The sequence below is a fragment of the Ctenocephalides felis genome, unplaced genomic scaffold, assembly GCF_003426905.1.
Source record: "Ctenocephalides felis isolate EL2017-DRISC unplaced genomic scaffold, ASM342690v1 CF-g0.4_SCAFFOLD_00845, whole genome shotgun sequence".
NCBI lineage: Eukaryota > Metazoa > Arthropoda > Insecta > Siphonaptera > Pulicidae > Ctenocephalides > Ctenocephalides felis.
The window spans coordinates 95,136,265-95,153,971 of record NW_020536999.1 but is presented as its reverse complement, the minus strand read 5'-3'; the positions used below and the strand labels follow the sequence as shown (position 1 = coordinate 95,153,971).

Below are 17,707 nucleotides of genomic sequence, written 5' to 3'. Positions count from 1 at the left end.
GCAGATGGCGAAAACCTGATCGATCTAATATCAGAGGCATGAGGTTTGAAACATTGTACTGGTCTATCGCCCCTGATATCATATAAACACAGGAACTGTCTTCGTGACCAGAGACCAGGAGTCTTCCACTAGGGTCCACGCAGAGACCAGCCACAGGAGAACCCTAAGAAATAAATATATAAGTAAAAAATATATATAGTACAGCCAAACCAAATGCTCCCAAATTCGTTTCCTCGACTATAGACATTAAATTGGGTCAATTCTCCCGTTGTCTCCTTACCCTGGCACTGGGTCCTGCCGCAGGCGTCACCGTGTTAACGCAGCCCCTGGTCCTCAGGTCCCAGAAACGGACTGTCCTGTCCTGAGAGCCACTGGCAAATAGGGCTCCGCCCCAATTGTACAGAGATAAAATGTGGCCCGTGTGCCCACTCAGAGCCTGAGGTAAAATATATATGATTAGTTAATTGGACAAATAATGATTTAATTGATTAGTTGTCTATTTACCTGGAAGGGTGTTCCCGTTTCGCAGTCGGTGACGTAGATTTTGCAGTCACCGGCGCCCCCACTAATTAATAGGCTTGATTTGTTTGTGGAGTCTTCGAGGAAGCACAAGTCTCTCACGGTACCTGGAAAATGGGAAAACTTTAGGTTTAGCTAGCAGCACCAGAAACCGTAAAATAATGTATAATTCAGTAAAATTCCATAGAATTCCTCAAAAGCCTAATATTTTACCATCGTGCAAGTCAACTCGACCTCCTGCCCTTCCAATTCTCCGTATCCGCATTGAACCTCATCAACTTCACCGTCTTATCATTGGACCCCGTAGCCATCAGATCACCAGCTGGCGACCAGGCCAGACAGTAGATGCTGCCCTTGTGGTGCTTCGTCCTCTTGAACAGGACAGTAGGCTGGTACGTCGAATGCTGCTCCCTGGGATAAAAAATAAAATTTTTCCAGGCAACAATCTACAGCATTTTCAGACAATTCTTGCTTGATAGAAGAGATCTTCCTACTTCTCAACCTTCTTATACGATATTTTAATAGTTCAATCAATCTCCTCTTACCTGACATCGTTCAAAGAAGGATAAGCACAGATCCTCAACGTTTTCGAATTCGATCCAACTGCATAAAGTCGTCCATTGGGATGGAACTCTGCGCATCTCACAGCTTGGGCATCCTCCAAAGTGGTGACTGCCACGAAACGCGGCCTATTGGCAGTTCCTGGCGAATTGGTGGCATTGTTGGTTGCTGGTGACTGGTCAGCCACTGGATTCGTTGTCCTGGCCGGATGTACTTGGGCATTGGGCGACTGGTCTCTGTGCTGCGATTGGGGAATCGGCTGAAAAAGAAAAAAATAGTTAAATAAAATGATAATTCACGATTATAAACTTAAATGAGCATTAGGAAGCACACGTTTCGACAGTTCTTTATCGTCATCTCCAGGTGCAAATAAAAAATTAGTTCTAACCTCAAATACAAATGAGAAATATTGTTTTTTAAGGAAATTACAAATATAGACGACTACAAATTTGTCTCTTTGCAGTGATTGCAGAATCGGCTAAGAAGGAGTAGGTGATTGGTTGAATAAAGTGTTTTGCTGAAGACAGGTCCATTGGTAAATGGACAACCGTAATGCAAATAACCTAACGATTTTATTAACGGTTATTTCAATACTTCGCGGTCTAATGACTCCATCTGTTCTGAACATAATTTTTTTTACGCTTCCATAAACATTAGGGCGCATACGTTACGACCAGACAATAAACGTCATCGTCAGGTATACAAAATCAATTAATAGAAATAATTCTGCTTAACTCACATCAATTTTTTCGAAGTTATGCCAATATGTTCAGAAACCTGTGAAACGTAGAAATATGCAAAAATTAAGAAAAAAACTTGGAACCTTCTTGCGGCATTGATGTCTCAAATTAATTACATGAATACTAACCCGGACCATTCACAAATTATTTTTGGTTCTCAAGGATTTTAAGTATTATGGTACGCCTCTGGGTGCCCTTCTTGCATACAATTAACGAAAAAAACAAAGTATTGTTTTGTTTTGTTAACAATATTGAATTGTCAATACTTGAACCTGTCCTTGTTTTTTATTTCCTCGTTTTTATAATATCCGTTAAGGTACTTAAGGTGACCATAAGCGTGACGGAACCGTTGCAAAGAATTTTGCAACACATATATATATATATATATATATATATATATATAACGGCCATATTTATATCAATATTATATAAAGATTTATCTATCAAATTTTATTAAATTTACACATTACATCATTCACACATAACTTGCAAAAAACACAAATTAAGAGATTACTAAAATGTAAACAAGTTTTTTAAATCATTCAATTTGGACGCTTGTACCCTTAAAAACTACCATGTTTTGCAGACTTAGTTATGTTTTCCTCAACTCCGAAACGGCTAGACCTGTCTCTGCCAAAAACTAATCACGACTGCTCCCCATCATTACAAATTAAATGTTTTTTGAATCATTCAAATCGGATGCTATGTTTTTACAAAAACTCGATTTTCAGGTTCTGCACTCTTTGCTTCGTATCTCCGAAACGGGAGGACCTACTTTTGCCAAAAACTACTCAGCACGTCTCCCTATCAATAGGAAACGATTGCTCTTTGAACGATTCGAATAATTGTATCCATAAAAACACACACATCATTTTTTTTCTAAGGTATGCCAAAATGTTCAGAAACCTCTGAAACGTAAAGATATGCTAAAATGTTCACTTTCGATTTTTGGATGATTACAATAACTTACCCTACGGGAAGTTAAAAATTATTTATCGACGTTTTGGAAATGCGGTTTTTGACCTTCTTCAGAAATTGTCATAATTCTTCTTTCCTCACAAAAATGATTTGGAAATTTATTTATATAATTTTTAGAAAGGCCTCATAAATTTCGGAAACATTTCATTTATGAAATTGCTAATTATGATTTATTATTTCTTTATATAATTTCTCAGAGTTTATTGACATTTGCGAAATTCTTAAATATATAAATTAATTAATTGATAAATGAATAATTCACAATGACTTAATTCGTTGCAGCAATCACTTTCACTCATCATGAGAGAAATCGAACGATAATTCGATATATAATAAAACTAACAATTATATATAATGTATATATATATATATATATATATATATATATATAGATAATATATATTATGATGATTCATTGCAACATCATTATATTTTTAAAAAACCCAATATGTTATAAAGGTAGTTATAGTAATAGCAAAAAAACGAAAATGAAAATTTTTGCACATCTTTTCATGTTTTTGGAACGGGAAGTTCCAGCAATTTGCCTAAAGGCACGGTGCCATGCACCACTAGTTGAAAATTTTGACTTTTAGTAAGGAAAGTTCCAGCAATTTGCCGTAAGGTGGGCCACTGTTTTTATCAGGATTTATCTGAAGATAAAACAAATCTCACTCTGGAATTCAAAACACAATCTTAATGTAGGTCTCTTTTTAAAACAAAAGATAAAAACAAACAATTGTTAATAAATATATAAATAAATAAATATCTTCCGATCTAGTTCATCTGTTCCATTTATGCAAAGTATGATTTTGCTAACAAGAAAGTTGTTGCAGTTGTTGCTAAATTGAAACGAATGTCCGGCAAATGCATTTTGCAACTTTCTAACAACATATCATTGCACCAGATTCCAGAAAATAGATCATTACAAAAAAAAATCAGAAATAGAAAGTGTATATACGTAGATGCACTAAAAAGTCTTTACGCACCTAACTAAATTTGTGGGTAATTAAGGTTATATGAATATACAAAATACAAAAAAAGAGTACGCGTAAGGTTCACACGCGATTGAAGTAAAACTTATTTGCTACTGTACAAGATGGCATTTAAGTGAAAATAAATACATCACATAACAATTTTGAATAATGGTTATTGGTAATATGGTAACACTAGTGATGCACGCATTTATTAGTGTCAACCATTATACATATTTATATAATGATGAATTATAAATTATATATTTATAATAGAATTAAAAATATGTATAATATTTAAAAACAATAATGTAATTAAAGTCATACTTCAAATATGACATGATCGGTTTGTCATTGTAATTAGCATTTAGAAATGAACCTTCATTAAAGAAATGAAGTAATTGCTGATTAATAAATTCTATATTTGTTCACACATGATTACGTTAAATAACACCAAAAAAATATTGTTTTGCAACTTCACTCATTACGTAATTGTTAAAATTAACATGCATTCATTGACTGCTTGTATTTTTTTACTTTTCCGCTGGCGATATAATCTCATTCTTTGCACAGCTGTAATATCTGTCTTGCTTAAAAAATATTTTCCATTTGAAAAACTACAAAGATTTATAGAAACTACGAATAATATAGAAATAATTTCTAATCAATAAACTTACGTTTAGTACACGGCACAAATGTTTAATTTGTTTTAATATTTTCAAGAAATAAGGTAAATTATTCTTCTGATTCAGGCATTTTTCATTAAATCAAGATTTGTACTACGATGTAACTTTAAAATGTTTATTTATCTATGCCGATTTCCTTGTCGATATCGGTACGCGTACAACGTTAATGCCGATACGCATACAACGACAGATCTCTATTCACATACACGACGACTAATCACAATCGACCCGTATAGATATGATCTCATCGAGAGCGAATGACGAACAGTTCGGGCGTAACGGACTTCCGTTGCATTTGTACGGACCCACACCCTAGTCGCGCCTAAAAAAGTTTTACTTCAAAAAATTTGAATAGACATAGAAAATTTAAAATGGTTTTCAATAATTTGTGAATACTACAAAAATTACACAAAATCATTTTCTTTCTCTGTTTAAAGACATAATTTATCAAACGTTGTTTATAAAAAACTACATATATTTCCATCTACCTGGAAGAATCCAGACCTCCTAGCTCCTGCAACCGCACCACCAACACTCCCCCTGAACCCATTCCCAAAAATCCTCATCTGATTCGTCACACTCGGCGGAGGTGGAGGAGTTCCACAAAAACTTCCACCAGGACAATCATTCAGCAACAAATTTTCCATAGATCTCCTCATTAACATCTGCTTCTTAGTGCCAACATCCAACCTCCCTTTGGCATGAAGATCACCATTATGGTGAGGAAAGAAGACGTTACCATTCTCATCCTCAGCAGTTAGGTCATCAACAGAACGAGACCTGGAACAAGGACAATCGTTGGCGAAGTTAGAGTCATCCCTGGATGAAGCCAAGGAGTTGCGTTTGGACTTGGAGTTGAAGAATCCAAAAGGTTTCTTGGGAGGTGCTTCTAAGTAATAGTAGTCTCTACCTTTGCAGTCACCATTCTGGTACGAGACGTACCCATAATCAGTTCTTTCCTTGTGCACAGTGTTTTTGGACCAATATTGCAACTTCTGGTGCTGTTGGTTTTTACCATACTGGTGGTTTCTTAAAGAAAACGGGCGATGGTTGACCAGACCGTACTTACCACCATTGTACACAGGCGTATCGGATCCATAATGGTTCCTGCTTGGTACATTATGGTTCTTGGTTGGGTACAAAGGTGTGTCTGGTCCATAATGGTTCCTGCTCAAGGCTTCATGTTTAGTTTGGTTCTTGGTTGGGTACAAAGGTGTGTCCTGTTTATATGTTGGTGGCCAAGGGCGTTCTGCGTAATGCTTTGGTGCAGAATTTGGTGAATAATTGCTCTGGTGGTATGGTTTACGGTTTATCATGGTTGGGGTTGGATCATAACACTGAGGGTTTTAATTTTGGAGGTTATGTTTCTTGGTTTTGGTTTGGAGAGTTCGTAGGTTCATTTTTTGGTTAAAGTTTTTGATGCACAGAGTTTGTAATAAAACATGTCAGTTTATTGTTTTTTTTTTGGTTTCACGATGTTGAATTGGTTTTATCTAAATTATAGAAAATTATAAAATAAAGTATTAGTTTTAATTTGTTAATTTACGTGGTTTTGTTTAAATTTCTTGAATTTAATGTAATTTTATAAAGAGTTATTTAACTTTGGGTAAGTTTATGTTTAAATTTAAATAAGTTTTTGCAAATTCTTGCAATTTTTTGTGAATTTATATAAAACTTTATGATTATTTTTTATTTAGATATTTTTTAATTAAATAAATTTATTCGATATAGCGAATAATTAGATAATCTTGTGATTGAGTTATACACTTTTGTATAAATATATATAAACATTTATGCATTTAATAATGAAAATGCATTATTATGCATTTAATAATGAAAATAAATTATGTGTGTACTGCCCTAGGGCAGGTCCGTGAGCTGAGTTAAAACTCCAACTCGATTCAAGGAAGAATAGTGTGAGAGATTTCCCATTGCCATTTCACACCGAATGCCCGAGATGGGCTTATTTTCAATTGGAAACATTTTGATCTATATTTTCAATTGAAAATGGACATCGCGCTGCCTGATGTCAGATTGCCAGAGCGGGAAATCGAACGCGCGACCCTGTCCATACAAGGTCAACGCGTTAACGATCTTCGCCACGACGAACCCATTTTATGCATTTGTATGATTTTATTTAAAGTTATGCAAATTTTAATGGATTTAGGTATCAGCAAATAAATTTATATAATTATTGAGAAGTTATGTAATTTTTTGTTAATTTATGTGATTTTTTAAATATCATTTTTATAAAATTAAATAAATATCATTTTTAAATGTTAAATATCATTTTTATAAAATATTAATATATTTGAAGAAAAACAGTGCCATCTATACAGCAATCAATAAAATTTATTTTGAACTAAATAAATGGTTTTCATTTTCATAAATAAAACAATTATTAAAAAAAGTTTTGTTGAAGACGGGGACAAAGTTTTTTCAGAATGTGTACATATATATATATATATATATATATATATGTATACATATGTGTATGTATATATATATATACATATATAAGAAATCAATGTACCGTAAGTTCCCATTTCTTATTTAACAATTAAATAATTATTATTTGGCATCTTTGTTGTAATTACTAAAGTAACGGTTATAAAATACAATATATAGAAGATTTGTTTGTGCATATATGTATACATATATAAAATATTTTAGATAATTTAATTTTGCACAAATATGCCAAATGGATCATTCATATTAATCGAATAGTTTAGAAGTTACAAGAGTTATATTAAAGTTGTGCACTTAAGGCTCGTGGTAGTTGAGATTAATTTTTCACGTATAATTTTATTTTTTATTTATTTATTTATTTATTAATTTTACAAGCCGTCGGTATAATATTTAATATTATAATAAGGCTTAAGTCAATATTTTATAGGTTTAATATAATTTAATTGATTATTAGCTATTTTATTACTTAATTTATTTACTATAAACCTATTTATATTTACTTAATTATAATTTTTTTTTAAATATAACTAGTTTGTTTGTTACTGGTGTTTTTTAGAGTATATAAAGTTGTTGTAGAGCAATGTAGAGAGTAGAGTTGTGGAGAAATTTTATTTTAGAGTATATAAAGTTGTTGTAGAGCAATATAATCTTAGATAATATTGTAGATAATCTAATTTTGTATTAAATTCACCATCAATACGCCATCAATATTAATCGAATGATTTTAAAGTTATAAATGATTTCATTAGAATGAGTCAAGCAAAGTGTCTTATATATTTATCAGTGTTAATATCATTCCACGACTTTCAATTACGATTTTAGAGTATACCCAGTTGCTCTAGGGTGATTTGCAGTTCAGACAATTTATAGATGATTTAGTTTTAAACAATTTTGTCTCACAAACATCATTCATATTAATCGAATGGTTTAACAACAAATAAATGCACTGTAGTAAAAACTTAGTAGACAGTTTACCATTCTCAATACAGTACACAATTTTCAAATGTTTTTAAAGTATACCGAGTTGCTGTAGATCGATCATTATAATATTAGAACAAATTGCAGATAAATGAATGTTATAAATGTTTCCTATAAACATCGTTTGATGCTGTTGAACAATTTTAAAAGTTATTGAAGATTTTATAAACAAACTGCATTTTAATGCATCGTGAACTCTTATGTTATTTTCTGTATTGATTTTAATGTATACCGAATTGCTTTATGTCAACATAATATATGACAACATTGTAGATAATTTAATTCAGTTCACATTTGCCAAAAAAATATTAATATTAATTGAATGGTTTAAAAGTTACAAGAGTAATACTAAATAAATGCGTTAATTTATAATGGAAAAAATGTGGTAAACAGTTATAACAATACAAATTAAAATGCTAGTATTTAAAAATATATAGCATTAATTAGAACATATAAATAAATACGTATATATATATATATATATATATATTTAAAAGTAAGGCAAATTAATCAGACCGTTTAAATTTTTTGAATTTTAAATTAACAATTTAATTAAAACGCACTGAATTACCAAATCAAATTGTTGAAATGCTGATTTTACTTTTTTGTTCTAATGAGGAAACAATTCATAGCTACATATATATTTATTCAACCCTGTTAAGACGATTTTGGAGGGTCTGGACAAAAACAGACCAATCCTGAGAGCGTATTATACGGGACAGGGACTATACGTTTCAATTTCAATATCTTCAAAGTCACAAAATCACATTAATTATGCTCGTTTTAACCGGGGTTTACTGTATATACATATATAAGAAAAGATGTTTATTTATTATGTAATAAATATTATGTGAAACTTCTACGTATCAATTCCACTTATTGTTTATGGCGTTTATAAATTTTAAACCATTCAATTAATATGAATGATGTATATGGCAAATTTATACAAAATTATATACAATATTGTTCAAGATCATAATGCTCTACAACAACTCGATATACTCTAAATTAAAAATAAAATGTGAAAAATAATCACAACTTTAGTATAACTCTTGTAACTTTAAAACCATTCGATTAATATGAATGATGCATATGGTAAAAATGTTCTAAATTAAATTGTTTACGATATTATCTAACATCATAGCACTCTACAACAACTCTTTATACTCTAAAATAAAATTAAAATGTCGTAAATAATCTCAACTACCACTAGTCTTAAGTGCACAACTTGAGTATAATTCTTGTAACTTAAAAACCATTCGATTATTATGAATGATGTATATGGCAAATTTATACAAAATTAAATTATCTACAATATTATCTATGAAATTGTAATATTATCTAAAATAAAATTAAACGTGAAAAATAATCACAACTACCACGAGCCTTAAGTGCACAACTTTAGTATAACTCTTGTAACTTTGAAACCATTCGATTAGTATGAATCATGTAAACGGAAAATTTATACAAAATGAAATTATCTACAATATTATCTAAGATTGCATTGCTCTACAACAACTCTATATACAATAAAATAAAATTAAACGTGAAAAATAATCTTAACTTCCACGAGTCTTAAGTGCACTTTAGTATAACTCTTGTAACTTTGAAACCATTCGATTAGTATAAATGATGTAAACGGAAAATTTGTTCTAAATTAAATTATTTACAACATTATCTAACACCATATCTAAGACCCTGCAGCAACTCGGTATACTCAAAAACGGCATACAAAAGTGAAAATTGTGTTATACACCTAAGATCAGAGTAATCTGATTTCCATATTATTTAATTTATCCATATTAATTAATTAATTAATTTAATTATTTATAATCATTATTATTTATATTATTTTTTCAAACACTTTATTTTAATTCCTTTCACACCTAACCTTAATTTTCCAATATTTTCACTCAAAAACCACAAGAATTCATTTATTTCCCCACAAACACTAAATTTCCACAAAAGTTCACTCCGAATGTTGGACCTGCCTCGATCCTGCACTTGTTGAGCAGTCCGTTGCCGATTCGTGACTGACTTCACACAGAGAAATGAGTAGCGCGAATTGAGTGAAGGGGATTGAGCACACATGGAGAGAGAAAGAGAAAGAGACGTGTGTGCGAGTGAAATGAGCATTTCACTTGCACCTTGAGCGAAAGAGACAGGGATTGGGAACGTTGGGAGAAGAAATGTTGAGATAAAGGGTTGAGGAGATAGAAAGGTTGTTGAATAATATTATTGAGATAAAGGGTTTTTGATTGATACAAATAATTGAGATAAGAGATTGTTAAAATAGAAGAATATTGAGATAGGTAATTAAGACAGATGATATATAGATTAGATTATTGAGATAAAAAGTTGCTGAGGCAAGAGATTGTTAGTTTTGAAAATAAAATATGGGAAGAAGGGTCGTTGAGATAAAGGGTTGTGGCGATAGAAGATTTTTGAGATAAAATATTATTAAAATAGAAGGTTGTTGTAGAAGGTTGTTGATTGACCTAAATAATTGAGGTGAGAAAATTTTCAAATAGAACATTTTTGAGATAGGCAATTGAGATAGACGATTTATAGATTATAGAGATAAGAAGTTTCTAAGATAAGCGAGGATAAAATGAAAGAAGGGTCATTGAGATAAATGGCTGTGGAGATAAATGGTTCTGAAGATAGAAGGTTGTTGAGATATGATATTGTTGAGATAGAAGTTTTTTTAAGGGTTGTTGATTGACATTAAAATTAAAATAGAAGAATATTGAGATAGGTTATTGAAATAAGAAGTTGCTGAAATAAAGATTGTTTGTTTTGGGGATAAAATTATTAAGTTTGGGGGGAAGAAGGGTCGCTGAAATAAAGCGTTGGGGAGATAGAAGGTTGTTGAGATATTATATTTTTGGGATAGAAGGTTGTGCAGAGGTTTGGTTGTTGATTGATATAAATAATTGAGATGAGAGATTGTTCAAATAGAAGATTATTGAGAAAAAGATTTTTGATATAGGAAGTTTTTGAGATAGAAGGTTACTGAAAAAGATGACTAAGAGAATAAATAATTGAGGAGATTAAAGATTATTGAGATTGTAGGTTATTATAATAGAAGATTTTTGAAATAGAAAGTTTTTGGGATAGAAGATTATTGAAAGAGGAGACTAAGAGGATAATTAATTATTGAAATTGAAGATAATTGTGATAGGTGGATATTAAGGTGGAAGACTTTTGAGATAAAAAGTTCTTGGTATAGAAGATTATTAAATAAAGTTACTAAGGAGATAATTATTTATTGAGATTGAAGGTTATTGAAATAGGAGATTATTAAGATAGAACTGGATAGTTCACATTAACAAGAAAAAACGGCAGATAGATGAACTATTTAAAAAACATTACTGGCTACTGAATAAACGTTCCGAACTGTCGACAAACAACAAACTAATTATTTACAAATGTATTTTCAAACCAGTGTGGTCTTATGGGATTCAACTATGGGGCACCGCCAAAAAAACAATCTACAGATTATTCAGCGAGTGCAGAACAAGATCATACGACAGGCACTGAACGCACCTAGCTACGTTCCCAACTGGTTGATTCACCAGGACAGCAACATGATGACAGTAAATGAAGAAATTCAACAAAAAACAAATTACTTGGCACATAAAGTATTCTCAGAAGCGCGCCCAACAAGGCTAAAACAAAAAATTCCCAATGATCTCATAAATTCGTAAACGCTAACATTATTATTATTATTATTATTGTTATTATTATTATTATTATCTTACTATTTCTAATATTGTTATTTTGTTATATTTTATTATTTTTCTAGTATTATTTTATTATTCAGAAATTTTATTTATATTAATTATTAATTTTATTTTTATTATTATTTGCTTATATTTTATATCAAATCATATTACGGATATTATTTTCATGTAAATTTTATCCTTTGCACTTGTAATTATTTAAATTTATGTTATTATTTATCAATATTACTAGATGTTAATAATGTAACAGTTGTAATAATTATTGAAATTAAAAAAAAAATTAATATAGAAGATTTTAGAGATTGGAAGTTCTTGGGAAAGAAGGCTATTGAAAAAGGTGACTATGAAGATAATGAATTATTGAGATTGGATATTATTGAGATGCGAAGTTATTAAGATCGATAAATAGAGTTTTGAATAATCGAATTTAACGATACTTTTTGCTGCAGATAACTAGAGATAAAACTGTGTAAAAATAATTCAAAATAAATAAAATTCAGATTAATAAACATTGAAAACTGAGATAATTGAGAATGAAAATGAAAAAATCGACTAACATTATTATTACTTCAACAACATTTGTAAAAGGTTCACAATCTCTGTCAAACGTTTATCTAGAGTAGTTATTTTCTTCACTACCAAAGGTAAAAGTTGTTAAGAAACGAAGAAACCACGATTATTATCATTAACAATTATAATGATAATAATAATAACAACAATTTGAACAAACAACATTAATTACAAAAACAATTAACGATAACAAACAGAAAGAATATTTCTTTAAAAACTTCCTAAAGAAAAACTTCTTGTTTTTGGCAGAAAATCTGAATGGTTAATTTGAAATAATCTCGTCGTTTCAAGTCATTCTAAATCGTTTGATACTGAAATTAGAAAAAATATGTGTGGGTAGGAAAAAATTGAGCTTTCGAACAACGTAAGGAAAAGGAAGCTGGAACGGATCGTTATGGTAAAAAAAGTGCCTTTTGCTAATATTTTGCAACGTTATACATTATACACACAGATGTATATACATAAACACACACACATATATATATATATATATATATATATATATATATATATATATCTAATTTATAAAATGTAAGTAATTTATTCAATAATGGATTTATTATTGCGTTAAAGTACACAACGGTACTTCCCGCGTTTCATAAGAAAATTATGCACACGAATACACTTATATATAAATGTATATGTATAATTATATAATTATATATATACATATATATACATATGTATATATACACATATGTTTCATATATAAATGAATCTAGTATAGTGTGTTCATTTAGCGTTAACAGTTGAATTTACTGTAACAGCATTATGTACATAATGTGAGAGCCGGTAACAAATTCTCAACGCTAATATATATAAAGTAGAACCCTGTTAAGACGATCATGCTTAATACGATTGTTAGAATAATACTTCACTTCACGCAGGTCCCTGTACCTTGAAACAAAAGCGCCTTAAGGGGGCGTATCATAATCACGTGAAATCTAAATAAAAAAAAATTATCAAAAAGTCAGTTTTTATCAAAAATTTCAAAGTTCTCAAAAATCTCATATTTATCAAAGTTTTCAAAAAAAATTAAAAGTTTTTTAATAATGTTAATTTTTGATATGGGAATTTCCTGCAATTTGCCTTAGGGGACGTGCCTGTACCTTGAAACATGACTAAATGAATAAACTAGTGGTGTATGGCATCGTGCCTTAAGGGGGCGTCCAATCACGTGATCGATTTTGAAGGATTTTTGAACCCCCTTCTCCTTGGTGATACGCTGTCATACTCAAAATTACCACCCCCCATCCCCCACTAAACATCACGCGTTTCTCAAAAGGTGGGGGCATGTTCAAAAATCCTTAAAAATCGATCACGTGATTAGTGGATGCCCCCTTAAAGCACAATGCCATACACCACTAGTTTATTCATTTAGTCATGTTTCAAGGTACAGGCACGCGCGCTAAGGCAAATTGCTGGAATTTCCCATAACAAAAATTAACATTATTAAAGAACTTTTAAAATTTTTTGAAAACTTTGAAAAAAATGAAATTTTTGAAAAGAAAAAAAAAGACTTTTTGGTAATTTTTTTTTATATTTATATTTTTTTTATACTTTGACTTTTGGGAAGTATCTTAATGATAAAGAACGCTACTGACAAGCAAGATGGGGCTCGATTTGCGGAAGAGGATAATAAAATTTATGTCTGGAGCATAGCTCTGTACGGATCAGAGACATAGACTCTAAGAAAGGCCAACAAGAACTACCTAGAGAGTTTTGAAATGTGGTGCTGAAGATGAATGGAAAAAATAAAGTGGACTGACATGATAACAAATAAAAAAACCCTAACAAGAGTGGCCAAAGAAAAGACTACTGAACACAATCCTGAAAAGAAAAGGAAACAGGATCGGACCCATTCTGCACAAAAAGTGCCTCCTGCACGACGTCGTCGAGGGTAGAATAGAAAGACTGAAAGGAATGGGAAGAAGAAGAATGCAGACGGTTGACAACTTATGTATGACGACCTGTGTCTAGATCAGAAACATGGACTCCAAGAACGCCACAAAAACTACTTTTGGAGAGTTTTGAAATGTGGTGCTAGAGGCTAATGAAGAAGTTAAAGTGGGCAGATAAGGTAACAAATGAAGAAGTCCTGCGAAGAGTGGGCGAAGAAAGAACTCTACTGAGCATGATCCTGAGAAGAAAAGGAAACTGGATTGGACCCGTTCTGCACAAAAAGTGCCTACTAAACGACGTCGTCGAGGGTGAAGTAAAAATATGAAAGGAATGGAAGAAGAAAAATGCAGATAATTGACCACTTACGCTAGAAGAGAAAATACAGGGAACTGAAAACCAAAGCGCAGGATCAGGAAGCATGGAAGCACAAGTTCGGCAAGGAAAACACATGAAAAATAAGTAAAAAAGGCGGGGGTATAAAAGTAAAGGGAATGATCGATGAGGAGGGTAAGACAATCATTTATTTGTGGTGGCACTCACACAATGAACCTGCCTTCGTGCAGACTGCCATTTATTATAGTCCTCTCATTTAATTTTAAATTAGGTAAGAATCTCGAAATTCGTAATACCCTGCTGTAAGTCTGTAAATAGTTTCAAAACTTACATATATATGTAGGTTTGAAGACAACTTTTTAGTGTCAATATACAAGTATTTACAAACTTACAGCTGAATATCTCGAATTCCGAGGTGAACTTACTATAATGACTGGACTATTATTATTATTATTATTATTATCACTGATGGTGATTACCGAAACGTATTCAATATATTTATTTATTTATATATATTATTATTATTACGCAATGTTGAACACAAATTACGCAACTTTCCAGACAATTAAATGAGAAAAATAAATTTTCTTTCAATTTACCGTTTTTGCTTAATTTTCCGGTATCTAGCTCGCACACTATTTACTAGTATACCGTTTATAGTGTAGCAGATTCAAATCGCATGTGCATTTATTTATTATAGCTCTTGTAACTTTTAAACCATTCGATTAATATGAATGATGTAATAAAAAATTAATTATCTATAATATTGCCCAATAACAAAATGCCCTAGAATTAAAAAAGCAAAATACTATAAAAACAATATTTTCAAAAAAGTTGAAACTAAATATATATTTCAGTAGAATCGTAACAATTGTAACAATAGTAATGCTAACAACGTAAATGTTACGTAAATGAATGCTCTTTTGTTTTTTGGTTAAGAAATTACAAAAAAAATACAATGAATGAAATCATTTCGACATTTTGTGGATTTTGTGTAACCAGAACAATGGATATATATATATATATATATATATATATATATATATAATTATGTAACATATTCGAACAATACGGATTCAAAAGAGCACCAGTAATTTTTAACAATTTAACTAGATTTTATTGCACCAGGGTCAAACTCATATTTTTTCAAAATTTATAAAAGTTGAAAAGTTCATTTAAAATGTACAAAACTTTTCATAAACTATATTATTTTTATATTAAAGTATAATCTATGAACAATTTACAATCAAAGTTTATATGTAGTTTTGAGAGGTCAATTTGACCTCTTGACCCTAATGAGGTCAAAATCAGATATAAAATACCTCGAATAAATGTTTGAGTATTAGAAATTTTAAACTGTTTATTTTTATATTAGAAAGAAAGGAAAGAAAATCATGAGGCAGCTGTCAGAATAAACTTTTATGTAGTTTTGAAGGGATGAATAAATTATTTAACCATATTGACCCTAATGAGGTCAAAATCGGAAATAGCATATCTAGGACAATATTAAACAATTTATTTTTAATTAGAATGAAAGTTAAAAACAATCTCATCAGACAGCTACTTGGAAAAACAAAAATTATATCAGCAATTATATATCATGTAGTGAAAGGTCTGTTTGACCCTAAATTGTATTGAACAATTGTTTAAATATCAAAAATACTAAAACATTTATTTTCATAATATAATGAAAGTTAAAACTATTTTATGAGACATCTACTTGAAAAAATTAAAATTATTTCTGCAATCATGTAATCAGGGGTCTGTTTGACTCCTAATTGTATTGAACTATTGTTTAAATATCTTATATATATTATATTAGAATGAAAATTGAAAACAATCTTAAGAGATGCGTTTTAAAAAAAGTTTATCAAGATCAAGACCCCTAGAAAATCGTCTTATCGAGATTTTTACTGTATTTTTCATCTATATTTTTCAATATAAAACTAGTAAAAGCGACATATAATCTTATTAATATTCAAAATATATAATATTTATGAGTTCCACATAAGACAATCGTGAGAATAAAATAATTCTGCGTGGGAACTTTTAAAAAAAAGTGCTTTATGAGAAAAAAGAGTAGACTGAATTGAATTAAAGAAATGAAAACGAAACTGAAACATTCTCATGGACTGTCTTAGTGATCTACAAATGATTGTCATTTTCTACTGTCATTTAAGAGTATACCGAGTTGTTATAGGGCATTATGGTAATAGACAATGTTGGTGATTATTTAATTTTGTACAAATTCGCTGAATACATCATTTTTATTAATCAAGTGGTTCAAAAGTTACAAGAGTTATAATAAATAAATGCACAAGAATAAAAAGTCAATGAACGAAGTTTGATAAAAATGTCGTTGTACGAGGTGTGTTCAAAAAGTACCCGGAATTACTAATAATTAAATTTCGCGGGTCTGGAGTGTCTGATTGTCAAAATTTTTTTTATTGTGTTGGTATACATGCCCCTAAAGTATGATGAAATTTTCAGCTATATTCACTGTTTACTTTGTCTGTGGTAGTCGCTAAGGTTCGACGTGTTTTTCTGAGCTCGGCGATTTTTACAATGGAAGAATTGAAAAGTCAAAGAATTTGTATTAAATTTTGCGTAAAAAATGAAATAAAGTGTTGCAAAGTGCAAAAATTCACCAGATATGGCTCCGTGTGACTTTTTCCTATTACCAAAGTTGAAGAGACCCATGAAAGGACGGCGGTTTTCCTCGATTGAAGAAAATCGCTGAGAGTGCTCAAGGACATATCAAAAAGTGAATATCAAGGGTGCTTCGAAAATTGGAAAAAACGCTGGCATAAGTGTATTATATCTGGGGGGACTACTTTGAAGGGGACCACATTAATGTAGACGAATAAATAAATATTTTTTTGAAAAAACGAAAATTCCGGGTACTTTTTGAACAGACCTCGTACTTGGTAAAAGTAGTCTGAGTAAAGTACTCAATTTTTAAAAGCGATTTTAAGATATACCGAGTTGCTGTAGAGCATTATAATATTAGAACAAATTGTAGATAATTCAATATTGTAAAAGTTTTCCTAACACATGAATTTATATTGTTGAACAATTTCAAAAGTTATTGAAGTTTTAGTAAAAGATGTACCCTTTTTCTAAAAGGATCAACTAAATCAATGGAAAGCTCAGGAGATATGATATCTAAACCTTTCTTTTCTTTATCTACATCGTTTTTAGAGTATACCAGGTTGCTGTAAGTACCAAAAGAACTGTTGCAAGAACTTCGTTAT

The 17,707-nt window shown here is 30.6% G+C and overlaps 1 protein-coding gene across 1 annotated transcript in view; it reads right to left on the bottom strand.

Annotated features, from left to right (window-relative positions):
• The window catches only part of LOC113363144 (WD repeat-containing protein 47-like), a 170,707-nt gene that overhangs the window by 2,566 nt on the left and 150,434 nt on the right, over positions 1 to 17,707 (bottom strand). The window contains 7 exon segments of the mRNA XM_026605625.1: positions 3 to 88; positions 91 to 163; positions 281 to 436; positions 505 to 626; positions 733 to 752; positions 754 to 930; positions 1,065 to 1,339. Of these exon segments, the coding sequence (XP_026461410.1) occupies positions 3 to 88; positions 91 to 163; positions 281 to 436; positions 505 to 626; positions 733 to 752; positions 754 to 930; positions 1,065 to 1,339 (909 nt within the window).